This window comes from Lagopus muta, chromosome 1 (assembly GCF_023343835.1).
Source record: "Lagopus muta isolate bLagMut1 chromosome 1, bLagMut1 primary, whole genome shotgun sequence".
In the NCBI taxonomy this organism is placed as follows: Eukaryota; Metazoa; Chordata; class Aves; order Galliformes; family Phasianidae; genus Lagopus; species Lagopus muta.
Window position 1 is genome coordinate 97645118 of NC_064433.1, and position 15651 is coordinate 97660768.

The 15651-nt window shown below is 38.1% G+C and overlaps 1 protein-coding gene across 5 annotated transcripts in view; it reads right to left on the reverse strand.

Moving 5' to 3' along the window:
* SAMSN1 (SAM domain, SH3 domain and nuclear localization signals 1) overlaps nucleotides 1-15651 on the reverse strand; it is an 86539-nt gene that overhangs the window by 3872 nt on the left and 67016 nt on the right. For all 5 annotated transcript variants that reach the window (XM_048966592.1, XM_048966601.1, XM_048966610.1 and 2 more), the window contains 6 exons: nucleotides 12829-12900; nucleotides 12106-12261; nucleotides 9962-10082; nucleotides 8428-8579; nucleotides 6652-6858; nucleotides 5814-5964 (listed from right to left, as the gene is read on the reverse strand). In XM_048966592.1, the coding sequence (XP_048822549.1) occupies nucleotides 5814-5964; nucleotides 6652-6858; nucleotides 8428-8579; nucleotides 9962-10082; nucleotides 12106-12261; nucleotides 12829-12900 (859 nt within the window). The remainder of the gene's footprint in view (nucleotides 1-5813; nucleotides 5965-6651; nucleotides 6859-8427; nucleotides 8580-9961; nucleotides 10083-12105; nucleotides 12262-12828; nucleotides 12901-15651) is intronic.

Genomic DNA, 15651 nt, shown 5'->3' on the forward strand with positions numbered 1-15651 from the left:
AACAGTTTAGCACAAACAACAGCAGATGCCCCACTAAAGCCCTTCTAAACTGTGTCATTAGCCCCTTGCTCCCATTCCACCAGTGCCAACAGGTCCCAGGCCGCGGTCACTGTGGGCTGACAGAGCTCAGGTGGTGGCTGCAGGCAGGGCTCCCCTTCCCCCTGCTGTAATCCCCGATCAGCCCTAATGCTGCTTGCTAGGACTTTGATCAGCTTCTGGGGCATCATCTGCTGCCCTGGAAAGCAGTGACCTAAAAAGAGTTAATCCTGTTTACATTTTCAAGGTCAAAGTGGAATCTCCATTCACTTTGTTTGTTTTGCAGTGGAAAAGAAGACCAAGTAACTCATCTGCTGCTGTCAGTATATTAGTAGCCTGCAAGGAGCTGCAGTCATCTAAGTAGTTTCCTACATGAAGAACAGACTGTCTTATTTTTTAGCAATGCTTTTCCTTCTGCGTTCCAGGGAAAAAGACAGAGGCTTCATATGGAACTTAGATTTTTTAAAATCTAAGTTTAAATAATATTCAGGAGAATGTATATTTAAGAAACATGCAGGCATGTAAAACTTCTGTCTCCTCCCAAAATACTATCAGATTTTTTTTTTAACATCAAAAACTGAAAACCAAAAATGTTCAGGTGTTTGAGAAAGTGAAAATGTTGTATTTTTGCTTTTCATTACACACAGAAAATGTTGAAGAAAAAGAACATATTTCAGAAGAAAGGACTGAAATCACTCTTCAGCTTTTTTCTTGGCTTTTCATTCTTTTAATGACTGGACTTAAATATAGCATAGCAACTGCTAAACAACTAAAAAGGATACTGAGTATTATAAATATGTGTAGCGTACAGCTTTAGGTGTTCTGAGAAAAACAGCTGCTTTTGGCTTCTACATTCAGTTCTATTTAACTCCTTTCCCTAGCAAATACGTGCTCAAGTCCCTCACTAGTAAAGGTAAGTTTACTGTCTTAATCATTTGGACATCAGAAAAAAGATATAACGCACAGGAAACAGGAATTGATAAAATTAAACTGCCGTTAAAAGCTGAAGAATCATCAGAAACCACTACCTTATCAACAAATGGAAGCCCTGGTATTTTTCTACAGTAAAGCAGTTTCGTAGAAGATAAGTAGCTTTCAGTCACTGTTATCAATGATATTTTACAAAAGTGTCCAAAATATGCATCATTTTGATACGTATTTTCTAATACTGCTTCTGACTGCAGGATTATATGCAGACTCGTGAAAAAAATGTTAGGGCTCTAGACTTGATAATGAATACGTGACACATGTGTATCTTCCTTGCTATTAAGATTTTGGAAATTAACATTTATTATCCAGTGGCACAGCAGTGTATGATGACAATTTCCCTTTTCCTTCATCAGCTTTTCCCACTTCTTAAAATCAGGTTAGAGTCCTGGTTCTGAAAGCACTTTAAGCTTAGGAGTAAGTCAATGCTGCTCAAGAATATATTGAGGTCACACTAACTCCAGTGCCATTATTATGTCAGTTTAAACCAGATGAGTGGTGGGAGGCTTAGATTTTGTCTTGGAGAAATAAGAAGGTCAGCCTGCATTAAGCTGTATTTCATGGCCATGCCCTCTGAGAGTTTGCATTTATGAGCTTAGCCCAGAAGGTGAAAGGGGCTATGAGCATGATACTTTAGGATGAGTTGCCTTCCTGGATGGTGCAGTAGTGACCTATTGAGCAGCACAACAGAATAACTAGAATGATACATTTCATTAAGGCAGAAGTTAGACCTCCTAGTGAGGTATGAAGAACACATACCAACCTGCAAAGCCTGTGACACTGAGACCACTCGATGTTAGGATGAAACAAAAACTAATAAAGCACCAAACTCAGAAAGGATCATTTTAAAGTAGTAAGTGTACCTGAAGGAGAGAAATGTGAAGTGGGACCGTATAAACATGCAGTACTTCAGAGAATCAAGGGAATAAACCTTTGGTAATTACGGACAAACAAGGTGAAAAGAACCACCTTGTGAAGTCAATGTCACATCCAGGAGTTGGATTTTATGACTTTTGGGGGTTCCTTCCAACAGGCTACTCTATGACTTTGTGATTTATGATGATTCTCTGCTTTCAGTAGCAGAGGTTGCTCTGGCATCAGTTGGCCCTTCTCTTCCCACTGGCAAAGATTCTGCAGCATTCAGAGTACATGTGGGAGGGATACTGAACTGATATGAGGGGAGAGCCTATGGTGGAAACAGAGGTGAGAAGCTTCTTTTTCTCTAAATTCAGGAATCAAACAGACATGTCTGGAAAAAGGTGAAAAACACTAATATTCATACAAGGCTGCTTTTCCTGGGAAAATCTAAGGTCTTCGTGTAAGGAAAGCAGCTGAGAACTGAATGTTGTGTTACCAGCTAACTTGCTGTTCAAATACAATAAATAAGAAACAATTCTTATATGACACTGGCAGCGGGATCTGGAGTATGATCAGAGACTTAAAATTGAACAGGATAATATGGAGGTGGATTTAGGGAGATAAGAGTAAAATAATTATCCCCAAGATTGCATGTACATATCTTTTTTTTTTCTTTCTATATATGAACTGCATGCATATATCCAAAGGAATCAAGTCTATTTTACACACACAAAAATGTGCGTCTTGGGAAGCAGTCAAGAAAATAAAAAGTTGCAAACTTCTTTTATTACTTTACTCATTAACCATTCAGCAACTGCTTCACTTTAAAAATAGCATCCTACAAAAGCACAGACATCCATCTCCTGTCTAGAAGCCATCTGGGAGAAGAATGAAAAGCTATTAAGAAATACTTTATGAAAAAGAACTTTTTTTTTTCTTCTCCAGACATGAATTCATGGAAGCCAACCACTTTGTGCCAAATATATAAGGTCTGATCAACTTATGGCAGATCTAAAAAGAGATCTGTGGGGGTGGGGGAAGGTCAAGAGGAGCTCAAAAGACCTTGCAGTTTTACAGTAATCTTGCTATATGACATACTTGAAGATGGTAAATTTGGTTCTTGTCTCATAGGAAAGGTAAAAAGCAGGCAGTGCAGTATCAGGAAGAAAAAAACTGTTTTAAAAACACACAGAGTAGTGGCATTTTCTAAATAAAAGTTAGTTTTTAACTCCTGTTGTGAGACGAGCAAACTTACTACTCTCAAATTCATTTGGATCTAAACCAAATGTAAGATGAAAAATTCTTACTGCCCAGAATACTGTGTTTTGAACAGTCTTAAGAAGCACATAATATGGAAACTATTTGTGCAAGTACTGTTGCTGGAAAACACTGTAACTTTATTCTGCAATATGAATTCTACAGTTCCAAGCCTACAACATAAGGAAACTACTTAGTATAACATACAATAAATGTCAAGAAAAAAAAAAAAGACAAAAAAGGGAAAAAAAAAATGAATAGGCCTGTAAAAACAACTGTCCATTTTCACTACATCAGGTATTGCATTGAAGAAATACTAAATCATGTTCAATTACATTTATAGTAGAATCAGGAAAAATGAGGCTACCTTCCTCCATACTTAGCCTTTATGAATAGTAATAGAGTCACAAAAACTCATAAACCTTGCATTTCAAATCTGGAGCGTACCTTCATGGATGAGACTCCATCCATGAATTAAACACATGCTTCATGGAAGCACAGATATAGTCCAAAGACATGGAACTGTTCCAAGTTCTGTGAGAAAGATGGGATTAGGATAGTAATAATAATTCTAAGGTCACAGATCATATGATCTTATGATCTATGATGACCTTAGAATTATTTTCTTAAACAAAGCTCATTAGAAAAATCAACTTTTGCCTGGAAAAGTGCAGAACTTCTATCCAGAACACTCTAGGCCAGTAAACAGATTACCTTGTAGCTGTGTGTAATTATGCTGCTCACTTCTAAGCAGTGCAGAAAATCAATTTTAATTAAGAAATCATTTATGCTGGACTCAGTCATGCCCATTTAGGAAAAAAAATATTGACCTAGGAAAGTTCAGTTCAGATGCAGAATTCACTTTCACAGTAACACTCAGCTCTTTCAACTCAATTTTCCAATTGGACTGACAGAAGCACAAAGAGGTCAAATGATTTGGACAAGGTCAGACACATGCTGAGCTTTTGCCCAAGATCATCTTGACTCTCCATCTTTCATTATAACTACCTGACAGATGGCTTCCATCAACTTTAGTCTTTAATATCTTCTTTTTTTAGAGCAAGCTGTTAAATGTTGTTGTTGTTTGTTTGCTTGCTGGAGAAAAGTGACTTAATCCCATGCTCCCAATTTGTAAGAACTCTATTTTGATAACTAAGGTAAATTTGCTAATGTTCAATGTACAGGATACATAAGGACGTTCTAAAATGTGCTCCTTGCATGAGTGTATGTAGAATATTAAATGGTTAAGACATTTTCAAAAGAGGAAAACCTTGGTGTCATCTTTTAAAAATGCAACATGCCTGCTTGCAACACTTTTTGCTCTACAGGGAGTATAAATAGTAAACCACATCCTCAGAGTCCCAGAATAGTTTGACACTTTGGTTGTCTGTTAAAAATCATATGTTTTGTTTTTGTTTTTCACACTGATACAGAACTCTGTAAATTCACAAATGAGCATTTTTCTGTAATTCTTTTTGTTAAACACTGATATAGAAGCACCTGCAGTAAAAGGTGCAGAAAATGTGGTAAAGCTGTAACTAACGAGAAGTACATACTATTCAAGGGCAAACTAAGGAAATTAATGTATTTTTACATGATTTCCAGCTCAACCTCTGCAACACAATACTTGGGAAATTTAACCTTTTCTTTCCCACATTCATTCTATCAGAGCCTCTATGTAGACAGACCTTCAAGAGTTCTCTTCTAGCCACACGTCTCACAAAGCTATAGACCAGAAAGTAGTACTGATCCTGCTGGGCAAAGAACACCATTTAAATGCTTCTCAAATGTTTTTTTCAAGAAACTTATATTTCTGTGGATGCTGAAATATGATGTAGAAATGGGGAAAAGAAAGACCCCAATGTAGAATGAAAAACATGGTCAGCAAAGAAACCAAGAAAATTAGAGAAAATCTATGAGGGAAGTTGAATGGATGAGGCAGCCAGAAGTATTCTTAGAAATTCAGAAAGATTAATGTACAGAAGAATTTGAATATATCTGTGTCTTCAGGTATGTACACATGTATTGCACATGTTCTGGAGTGAGAAATGGAAAGCCACCAATACTGAGGACAGAAAAACCAAGCAGTAAACAAGAACTAATATTAAAACATCCCAGGAAGGAAAGGTATCCTTTTTTCCTCTTTCAGATGCTTCTCAGTTGAGAAGAACATAGAATAAAAGAACTGCTCATGATGGAGGTGAGTATGCACAAAGATTAAGAAAACAATTTTTTGGCTGAGTATCTAGTTAAGCTGAAGTTTCTAGCCATTGTCATAAATTCTTTATTGTACTTGTTAAGTACTAAACTCAGAGTTTGGAAAGTTTGATTTTCTGCAGTTGCAGAGATCTTTTGACTTTGGGGAAATCATTTAACCTCTCTTGGGTTTGGTTTCCCCATTAGAAAAAGAATTGCTTTCAAGCAGCAGTTGCTGTCAACCTTTAGATTAGGACCTATCAACGGAAAATCTTAAATCATTTATGTGTTACTAGGATAGCAATCATGTATATATCTAGAAGAGATGTAGTTATCCATCAGGACAAATAAGGAAACTATTCAACTCGATTTTTCACATTTAAAAGAAAAATCATTAAATAGATCAATGTGAGAATCACTATTTCTTTGTCTTTCTTCAGATAAAATGGGCACATGACTCTTAATGCTTAAACACTTACTGTCATTGTCCTGTAGATTTTCAATTGCTGATAACAATCTTGCCCTGTCCTCTGGGTTTGAAATATTCAATTCAATCAGGTGACTCTCGTGTAGATCTTTTAAATCCTCAAGAGTTTCATAGCCATTTAGCAAGAGAGTTGAGGTGTATTCCTACAAAAAGAAATGAGCAAATCCATCACTTAAACAAGCACTATGTTTAGTAGACGAATAGGCACAATTTTTCTTTTCCTCTTCATCAGGTTGAAATGGGCTCTACTTTTCAGCCAGTTGAAAATGTCTTTCGAACAAAATTAGAGATTGAGAGTGAGAGGACAGAGGCAGAGATGTCTTGAGATCCTCTTGACCATCCTTCACCTGCATCTGAGTTATCTACCAGAGCCTGGCAGCAGATTGGATCAAGATAGGGTCTGGACCTGGGGAGTCACTGAGGGAGAAAGGCACAACAAGAGCATAGCGCAAAAAAAACCTACTGCTCCCACAGTTCATGCAAAATTGGAAACTTAAATTCTAAATTAGCAGCTGAGTTGCACTGCAGTTCTGCCCAAGATTTCCACATAGTCACAGGTCTCCTGCCCTAAGGCACACAGTCACAGGCAAGTTAACGATGATTTAGCAAGTCATCATTGTGTCTCCCTGCATGGAGTATTTTAGCTTTGCAAAATCTTGTGATAAAATGTTGTTATATATGCCACATATCAGAGACAAAGCTTCTTTGCATGGCTGCCTGAAAAACTGCTGAAATCCGCCATTCCCATTCTACTTCTGCCTGTAAATTACATCCAACCCAAGCGCACAGAAATTAAAGATTTCAGATACAAGAGGGCAATGTTTGCTGACCTGCAGATGGACACGTTCCAAGAGTTCTTGCAGTGTTTTAGGCTTGTTCCTTTTGCTTCCTCTATGCGGTTTTATCTTCCTGGGTGCAGTTTCCTCTTCCATAATAATATCCACATAAATGAACTTAAAGTTTCCTACTTTGTTGTTCAGCATGCCTGTCCATATCCCCATGGGCGTTTTACAGATGATATCTATAATGTCTCCTTTCTAGAACAACAGAAATAAACACACCACTGCTTAACTCCTGGTTTATGTGACATTTCCTCTGTAGACCAAAATGCACACAGGCAGCACAGAATCTTAACTAAGCATTGTGAAGTAGCTTTTTAAAATTATCTGCATGTAGTTTATTTGCTTTTATAAAATCCCAGCAAAGCGTTACAGGAAATAGAGCCAGTCCTTATCTCCAGAGCTCTGTGAAGGAGAAGAGAGCATAAGCAACACCTTTCAACCTTTTGTGCTCCACTTTGTCCCTGAAAAGGCATAGCATTGCATCCAGAAAGCAACTTTTGCCATCAATAATGGGCATAGCTTTGGCAAAAAGCAGGGGAGCACAGTGAAGTTACTTTCCAAATGCTTTACGCAGTTACTCACCTAGTTCTTTTACCCTAATCCACTTATGCAATTATCTTAATATCCATTGTCCCAGGGATCTTCTAAAACTAATAGCTGAAGTAGATGAAAGATGGACTCTTACCCATTTTTTGGTAAGAAACACCAGCTACTTTTCTCAAAGGCAATAAAGAACATTTAACTCTCTAAATATCTTAATATCTTCAAGAGAATGCTTCCCAAAGGACTGAAAATGAGTGGGAAAATAAGGAAAATACCTCAGCAGACAGACCTAAAAACTTCAGTTCTCCAAGTTTGTTCATGCACTCAAAAAGGCAAGGGAAAAAGATGAGTAACAATACAGCAACTTCAGAAAGGCTTGTTCCTAAAAGTGTTCGCACCAAGATGTGGGAATTGGATTGTCCTGAAAGAAAGGCCATGGGCATGTGTGGAAGTGGAGGGCATGTGGTGAAAACTGCAATTATTCACTGAGCAATTGTTGTAGTACAGGCCTGAGAGGAAAAGAAGAAGACTGCAGTGAGATATGAATGAGGATCTGGATGAGAAGAGGCTATGAAGAAGAGAAAAAGATGTTGAAGTGTGGATGCAGTCTTGGTAGGAAGGTGTTTACAGAGAGAAAAGAAAGTTGTTCAGATTACATAGCTGTGCACAGTTTGAACAATAATATTACTGATCATATCTGTGCACGGATGAAGAAGAAAAAAGCTGGATCTTCTTAGTACTGTTCATGTATCTGGATCTCCTTTTTCTCACTCCCTCATTCTGGACACCTCTGCCATGATATCAGAGCCAGAGAAAATCCATAATTCAAAAGTATGCTTAAATGAAGGCCTAGTGGAAAGATGGGCTGTTTGCATTAAAATCAATGAGTACCACCACGATTTTGAGACATCCTAGCTGGGGAAGAAACTTCACATCCCATGAGACTCATGCTTTTCTTCCTCCAGATCTCCTAGTGTGTAGGGAGCAACATGAATTTTACGCAAGGAAAGCCACGGTGAGGTGCCTGCTGAACCTATGCCTTAAAAACGTGCAGTCAGAACTCAGTCATTATGGAAGCTCAGCAGAAGCAGATCTGTTCTGCTTTTAGAGTGGTACGTGTGTTTACCGGTTAAAAATGTTTTTGTTAACGTGTTCTCAGACATAAAACGTGCATCTCTGATGTTCTCACCAGAAAAGGAGAAATCCTGATGGTTGTCTTACCTTAATTTTCAGAGAGTCCGTGTCATAAGGACTTGGTGTGAAGTCAGTGTGCACTTTGGCTCGGCCGCAGAATGGCCCACTGTAAGGGACTTCATCATCAAACCGGAGGCTATCCCTGTTGCTTGTTCCATCAGAGCAGCTGGTCACCCCACCTTAAAGAGATTCAAGTGGAAATTGAGATCTCCTGCACTAACTGTGCAGACATTCCATTCTGTATGGCAGCAGAGAGGGAGGTTTTTAAAGGCACAGAATTAAAAAGAACATACTTCACATGGTTTTGACACATTCCAGGCAAAATACATGCAAAAAACCATACTGTAAGAGACTAGTTGGAGATCATTCATTAACATCTTCCATCCAATAATCTTTTTCTGGTGATGATACTAATAGATTACACATTTTACACACACAGACTTTTAAAAATATCACTCTGCAGATAAATATCATGTACTCTAAATTTGCAATTTAGGGAATTAATTCTGCTGAACTTCTCCTGTTTATTGAGAGGAATGAAAACAAGTAGTGTAGAAGTTATTTTATTTCACTACAGAGTGAGCTAGAGCACCAAAGGAACCTGCATTGCAGAGGGAAATCTTAATGTTATCAACATTTCTGCCCGTCACTTTATCCAAGTTGAGCAATAAAATATCAGCATAGTAATTCAAGCAAATTTGAGCAAGCTCTGCAATATCCCATCCAAATATGTTTTTAGATAAGAGCAGCAGTGTGTTGGAAGTAAACTCTCATATACAATTTTCACAAATCACATCATATAAAATGATCATAAAAATGGTTTTGTCTGAAGTGATTGCTTAAGTGTGCAGCTCTGTCTCAGGGCCAGATAAAAGACTAAGTACAAATGGTTGGGACTGCAACTCAGGGCTCACGTGAAGCCTGCAGCGATGGCATAGCAACGTCACCATGGACTGCTGTAACTTGCTGCCCAATGACTGTCCACATTTGAGCAATGAATAGACTGGTGGAGGTGAACTCCACTTCTCATCAGAAGTTCCAACAGCTCTGTTGGGGCACGGGATTTAGTGGATTTGCAGAGAAGCAGATTGTGTCAGCATCATGATCTGAAGCCACCAGCTCAGGCTCTCATCACTCTTCAACTCAGACTATTTCTCACACTGTCAGTCTCAAATCCTCAGAGTGAAGAATGAACTCGTAGACGCTACTGTTAGAGAAAATGCTTCTGTGGCTACACTCAGGATTTGTAACTCTGTGGGTGCCAGCACTCCAGCAGTGCTAGCCCTCAAAAACATTCCTGGCATATATACCTGTATCATTCCCTATAATATATTCCATGTAGTTAAAAAAAATAAATAATAATAATATCTCCACTCTTAAAAACACTCAGTTTATTTCAGGAATTTCTTCCTTACCCATTTGATCAGATTATACTTTTGTCTGCCAGACTGAAGAGTGCACTAGTATCACATTTTTAATCGCTGGCTCTTATACCTCAGAATTCAGAAATAACCATATTGAAGCTGTGACTGACTAAGAAGTCTGGATATCTTGTACTTACTGGATGAGCTCTGGCCACTGTTTAGACTATAGAGACTTTCCATAGAGTCACTGGCTTTCAGGGAGACCTTCTCAGTGTGTATTCCACCACCAGGATCACTGTCATCTTTTCCTTCTTCATTCTGTAACAAAAAGAATCAGTTGTTAACCACCAAGAGATGTATTTCAGAAAATTTTATTTTACTTTTCAATCGTCACTGCACTTGAGGATTTAATCATCATTACATTTTATTAAGAACCATTTTATTAAGAAGTTGATGTCTGGATATCTATCCAGTACCGATCTATCCAGAATCAAGGATGCCCAGTACCAGCACTTGTCTCTTCTCTACCCCATTCAATTTCATTTCTGTTCAAGTAATTCTCCATCTCAGCAGATGCAATATATGACAGCAACACAAAGGCTTATAATGAGTAATTTACAGGTAGACAGATAAGATGGTTTTTCTAATTGTCTCTGAAGAAGAAGTATAAAGATTAATTCTGTAAGCTCATAATGAAGGGCAAGCTGAGACATCTATGGATTGTGTTGAACTTCTGAAAATTGTGCACACTTAGAGGTGTGCTGGCACCTGAGCAAGGGCATTTCAGAGACAGTTTGCACGCACATACAGCATCAGTGTTTGCACCATGCTCCCTACCTTGCTCAACCTCTACACTTGCCTCAAAATCCAGGGCATTCCAGAATTAACAGATGCGTGTTTCTCTTACAAAATCTAATGATGTATGAAATTGGTCCCCGGAGTTCGTAACATTAAATCACGCTTCAGAAATCACAGCTTATACACTTAAGGAATTTAAAACAAGAAGGTCTGTTTTTCAATCACAGCTGAGTTAGGGATGATGTAACAGCTAAGTGAAATTAATAATGAGCTTTCAAAAGTAGGACGTTCTTTAGCAGATTGCATCACATTGTCAACATGCGTAATATCTTCACGCAACTGAAAGATCATGCAGTACTTAAAATGTTACATCATACTCGAAACATGTTAACCATTCATCAGTTCACTGGTGGAGTCCTTTTGCATGGAGTCAAGCAGGTATGAAGAAGAGACAGGTGCAGGTACATACAAGGCATAGCACTAAAATGAAAGACTAATGGTTTTCAGCAAGGGCAGTGTTTGTTACACCAATCATCGGCACAAGCCATCGATTAATCAGTGGACCAGTATTGATTGCCACCGTCTACTGCAGGAATGAAGATCACAGTAGATGTGTGTCCGGCCATACAATTCATTGAATTCCTGTCATGTGAATAGTTGCTGTAAATGCCCACAAGTTAAATGTCACAATTCTAATTTTTCTTTTCTATACTATAAAATTCATGCACTGCACCCTGCAGAATTTTAGAAAACAAACAAACAAACAAAAAAAACAACTAAGCAAATGAATTGTGAACCCTTGTCTTTGACCTCTAAAACTGCCTAACAAAATCCTGTTCAACACTTTGTATTTTTCAATTTCTGAAGTTTTTTGCTTGCTTTCCCTCGTTATTTGATGTTGACACGTGTATGAGATAGGATACAGATCAGCTAGATTTTTTAGGGACATTTCATTTTTCCTTATGTGCTTCAAAATTCAGAACTGAAAGACAGAAGATATATGTGAAATAGACAATGTTTTTATGTTTAATGAAGATAGCTCCGCTTGGATTAAATAAGGAAAAAGCAGATAAGTCAAATGAGTTGTCATGCTGTAGGATGCTGGCTGACCTCTATAAAATGGACTTTGGAAAAAAAACCAAAACTGTATTTGAAGATTAATTCTCCTAATGAAATGTTTTGTACAGGTTGAGTATCAGACTGACAACTAAGTTCATCCAGTATTTCCCTGTTTCCATATTAAGAGATTTTTTTTGTGCTTACACAAATGTTCCATGATGACAAAGCAAAATTCAATGATATAAAAATCCTTTGTCTAACTTGATTCTTACCATGTGATGCTGTAATGGTATCTGTGCATGTGTTTGTACGTAAGCATGCATGGGGAAGGAAAGCTATATACTAAAAGCTATTTTAATTCAATACTTGTAACAGTGTTTTCATGGAGTCTCATGACTGATAGCTGCCTGAAGCATAAAAAAGTAAAATCCACATAACATTTTCATTTTGTGTGTATTATTAAGGATTCTTAAGCTGTAATTACCATCTCCTCAGAGAGTGCCTTGATGTACTTTTTACCCATCTTTTTCTTCATGGTAAGGGAAATGGCTCTCATCTTCTTTCCCAAGCTTCTTCCATTATACGCTGCTTTGGTTTGTGCTGCATCTCCAATATCACTTACAGTCTCCAACTCAGACACCTGATTTGAAGTAAAAATGTATGCAACATACCATGAAAATTAAATTTGGCACAGAAAAACAAGAATGACAGAAAAAATTTAAGGACACCAATGCAATTAAGATGACAAAAGTCAATCACAGCCATTTTACTGGGGAATACTAAAACAAGTTTGCAGCATACCACTGTACTGTGAATGTCAGAAAGAAAATACATTTTATGCCAGGAAATGTTGTTTCCTTTTGCTTATTGTCTTTCATCCAAACAATTGTGGGGATTTATGCAGGTTGATTAAAACAAAAATGACACATTTGTGGGCTGCATCCAGGTTAATTTGGGAATACACCAGACTGAAAAGCACTTTTGCCTTTTTGAAAAGTTGCTTCTGATATTCACATTGAATCAGCAATGTTAAAATGTGATTCTCATGCTCATTTTGGCAAGAACTCAATCATCCAGACAGACCTAGGTACACCAGCAAAGTACTCCCAGTGTAAAATTCACACAGTGGTTACCCAAAGTTTTTGTACAGTCTTCATGGGGGGGGGGAAAGAGAACTGAAGAAAGCAAAATTTTGTTTGATACAGACCTCAGCTGAATCATCTGTCTTTGATACTGAGTGATATCTGAAACGGTCAAAGCTTCCAAAACTACTGGTGCGCTGTGAAGAAAAGAAGACAAACCTTGACTCACTGTTGGTAATTTGCTCTGTTATGAAGACTTAAATACTACCTCCAAGTCACTGTTAAAAATTCCTCCCAAGTCAGTGAACCATGAGCTGCTACATCCAGCAAAAACAAACTAGGAGGTGACTGCAGGGAAAAGAATTATGTCTTTACTGCTGGAAGCAGAAAAATGAACGAGAGGAACAATATTACTTCAAATACAAATTAGATAACGGGTGTGATTTGCGTTCTTTTTATCCATTCCATATTAATTATATGCAGATATTTCTGAGAAGCCTCTGGGTTAGATAGCTGTCTGTGAGCTCAGAAAAAATCCCTACTTGCATAAGTAAAAGAGGAGCCATACAGCTGGTTATGGTGGTGGAAACCATTGTTAAAGTTTATGGTTGTGGCTGGGAAGAACGTCCAGGCTTCTTTACCAACAGGAATTGGCAAGGACTGCTAAGTAGCAGGAATGTGTTTTGGCCAAAAGACATGTTGTGGGAGAGCAGCAGAATAATCGGGCCACACGCTTTTGTTGCTGATATGTCAGAAATCCATTTAAGTGTGCCCCTAATAATAGCCAGAATTTACCAACTACACAGTGTTTTAACGGCTTGTTTTTACATCTTCACTAATAGTCAAAGCTAAATCTAGAATGAATCCATTTTTTAAAACTCTTCACTCTTGCATACTAAATGAACAGCTTTTAATGGAGCATCAGATTTCTCAAAGAGGCTTTACTATCCTATAATATGCAATATCATTCCTGTTTATTTCTGAACACTCAAAATGCCTTCTAGGGGTAAAAACTACACAGTAATACACAAGCAGACTGTATCTTGAAAGATTTAGTTAAGTGGTTTCAGACTGTGGTTTCAGACTTTCCTGTAAGGAAGGGACCTTTTTGAGCTGACATGCAAGTTACAATTTCAGCTTCTGGCAGCTCTGTGAGTGCCAGCTCTGCCCACAGACACCAAGCTGCTGTTTGCTGCTCTGCCTCCTGACACTCTCTGTTCTGGCAGCAGTTAGTCCTCTGAGGGCCTCATGGGTAACGCTGTCATACTCCCAATGCTGTGCAGGGTGATGAGCTGGCATTCAGGCTTCACAACTGTGGTCTTAAGGAAGGAGTTCATCCAAATGATACCGGCAACGCAGAGCACACGCGTACCTCCCCTGGGTATTTCCAGCCAGGAAGGACTCCATCTTATTCTGTCCCTGCTCATAAATCACAGGGTTACTAGCCATATTAGCTTCTTTATCGCTTACACACAGTCACTTTTAAACTAAAAATAGTTACCAGAGGGGAAAAACAATAAGACGAAGGAAAGCTATGGGAAGCCAAGTGAGAATATTTTGTCTCTGTTAGAGAGGAAAAAATTTGCCTCCCCTGAAGCACAGCTGAAAGTAAAAAATCCTCACTGTTGCCATTTGAACATAGCAAGGGCAGAGAACCGAGCACAACTAAATAGGAGAGGATCCACATTTTGGGCCCACGTTTTAACCACTGGAGTTTAAGAGAAAAAGAAATAATACCTTACATCTCTTTTTTTCATGGTAGGGTTTTTTTTTTTTTTTTTTTTTTTTTTTCACTAACATTTTTGGGGCCAATTTGACCTGGAAAATATTTCAAGCCAAAGGTTATTTGTAGATGCTGACCCAGATTTGTGAATATTTTTGGACAAATGGCATTTATTATTCACTGGAGTGGAGAAAAAAAAAAAAAGAAAAAAGGAAAACCACACAGCTCTCCTCTTAATTGATTGCAATTTCCCAAGGAATCTCTGCTAGCTCAACACTGTGGTTTGTTTGTTTTTACCCCATGAAATTGAAAAGGGCAATTTAGACTGTACACCTTAATTTCATCTAAAATTTCCACGTAGAACTTTACTATTCACTAGATTAACAATATCCTGTGACAAGGGGGTTAGCTCAATAGTATGATATGAAAACCCAGCCCCAAGGATTATGGTTCTATTAGACAGGATTAACACCTTTCACTGGCTTGTCAACCCAGCCAAATGTGCCCTGAAGCACGAAGCAAGAGGCTGGGATTCACAGCAATATTGGGGAAGTATAAAATCGTCTCTCTCACACAGTGATCTCTAAACATACACTGACCTTTCTGTTGCATTCAATCACTTGAAGATGTCTAGTAGGAATAACTGTATATTAAAGTGCAGATGTGCTGCAAATACTTTAAAAGGAACAAGAGGAAAAACATTGTTTTTTGTTGATCTTACCTATAAACAGCCTGAGCACAGGGAAATCAGTTATTCTTTTTTTGACCCTTGAAACAACCTTATATCCTACACGGGCAGAAGCCTGGGGCTATTTTGTAGAATACTTCAGTGTTGCTTCATCCCTATTAAATATTAATAAGGGTTACGGGATGATTTCCACTCTTCTAGATAATGGTCTCATTGCACTGGAGAGTACGAAATAGGGCTGCTTCAGCACTTCTCCATACTAACTTTTTCCATTAAGTAATCAATAGCTACCACCTTTTAAAAATGTATTCAACCCCATTATACTGATAACAAAAGGCTGATTTAGAAGCTATGGGCTGCTGGGGAGCAGGACAGTGACTTTCAGTAGTTTCAGTCACTGCATTAATGTCAGGGAACATCAACCCTGTGAAGATACCACCAGGCCTTATTTCCAATTGCAGGGAAGCTTTTAATGTAAATGCAAAGCTACGAGGAGAAAATATGCATTGACTTTTGATACCACTGTTCTGCATCCTA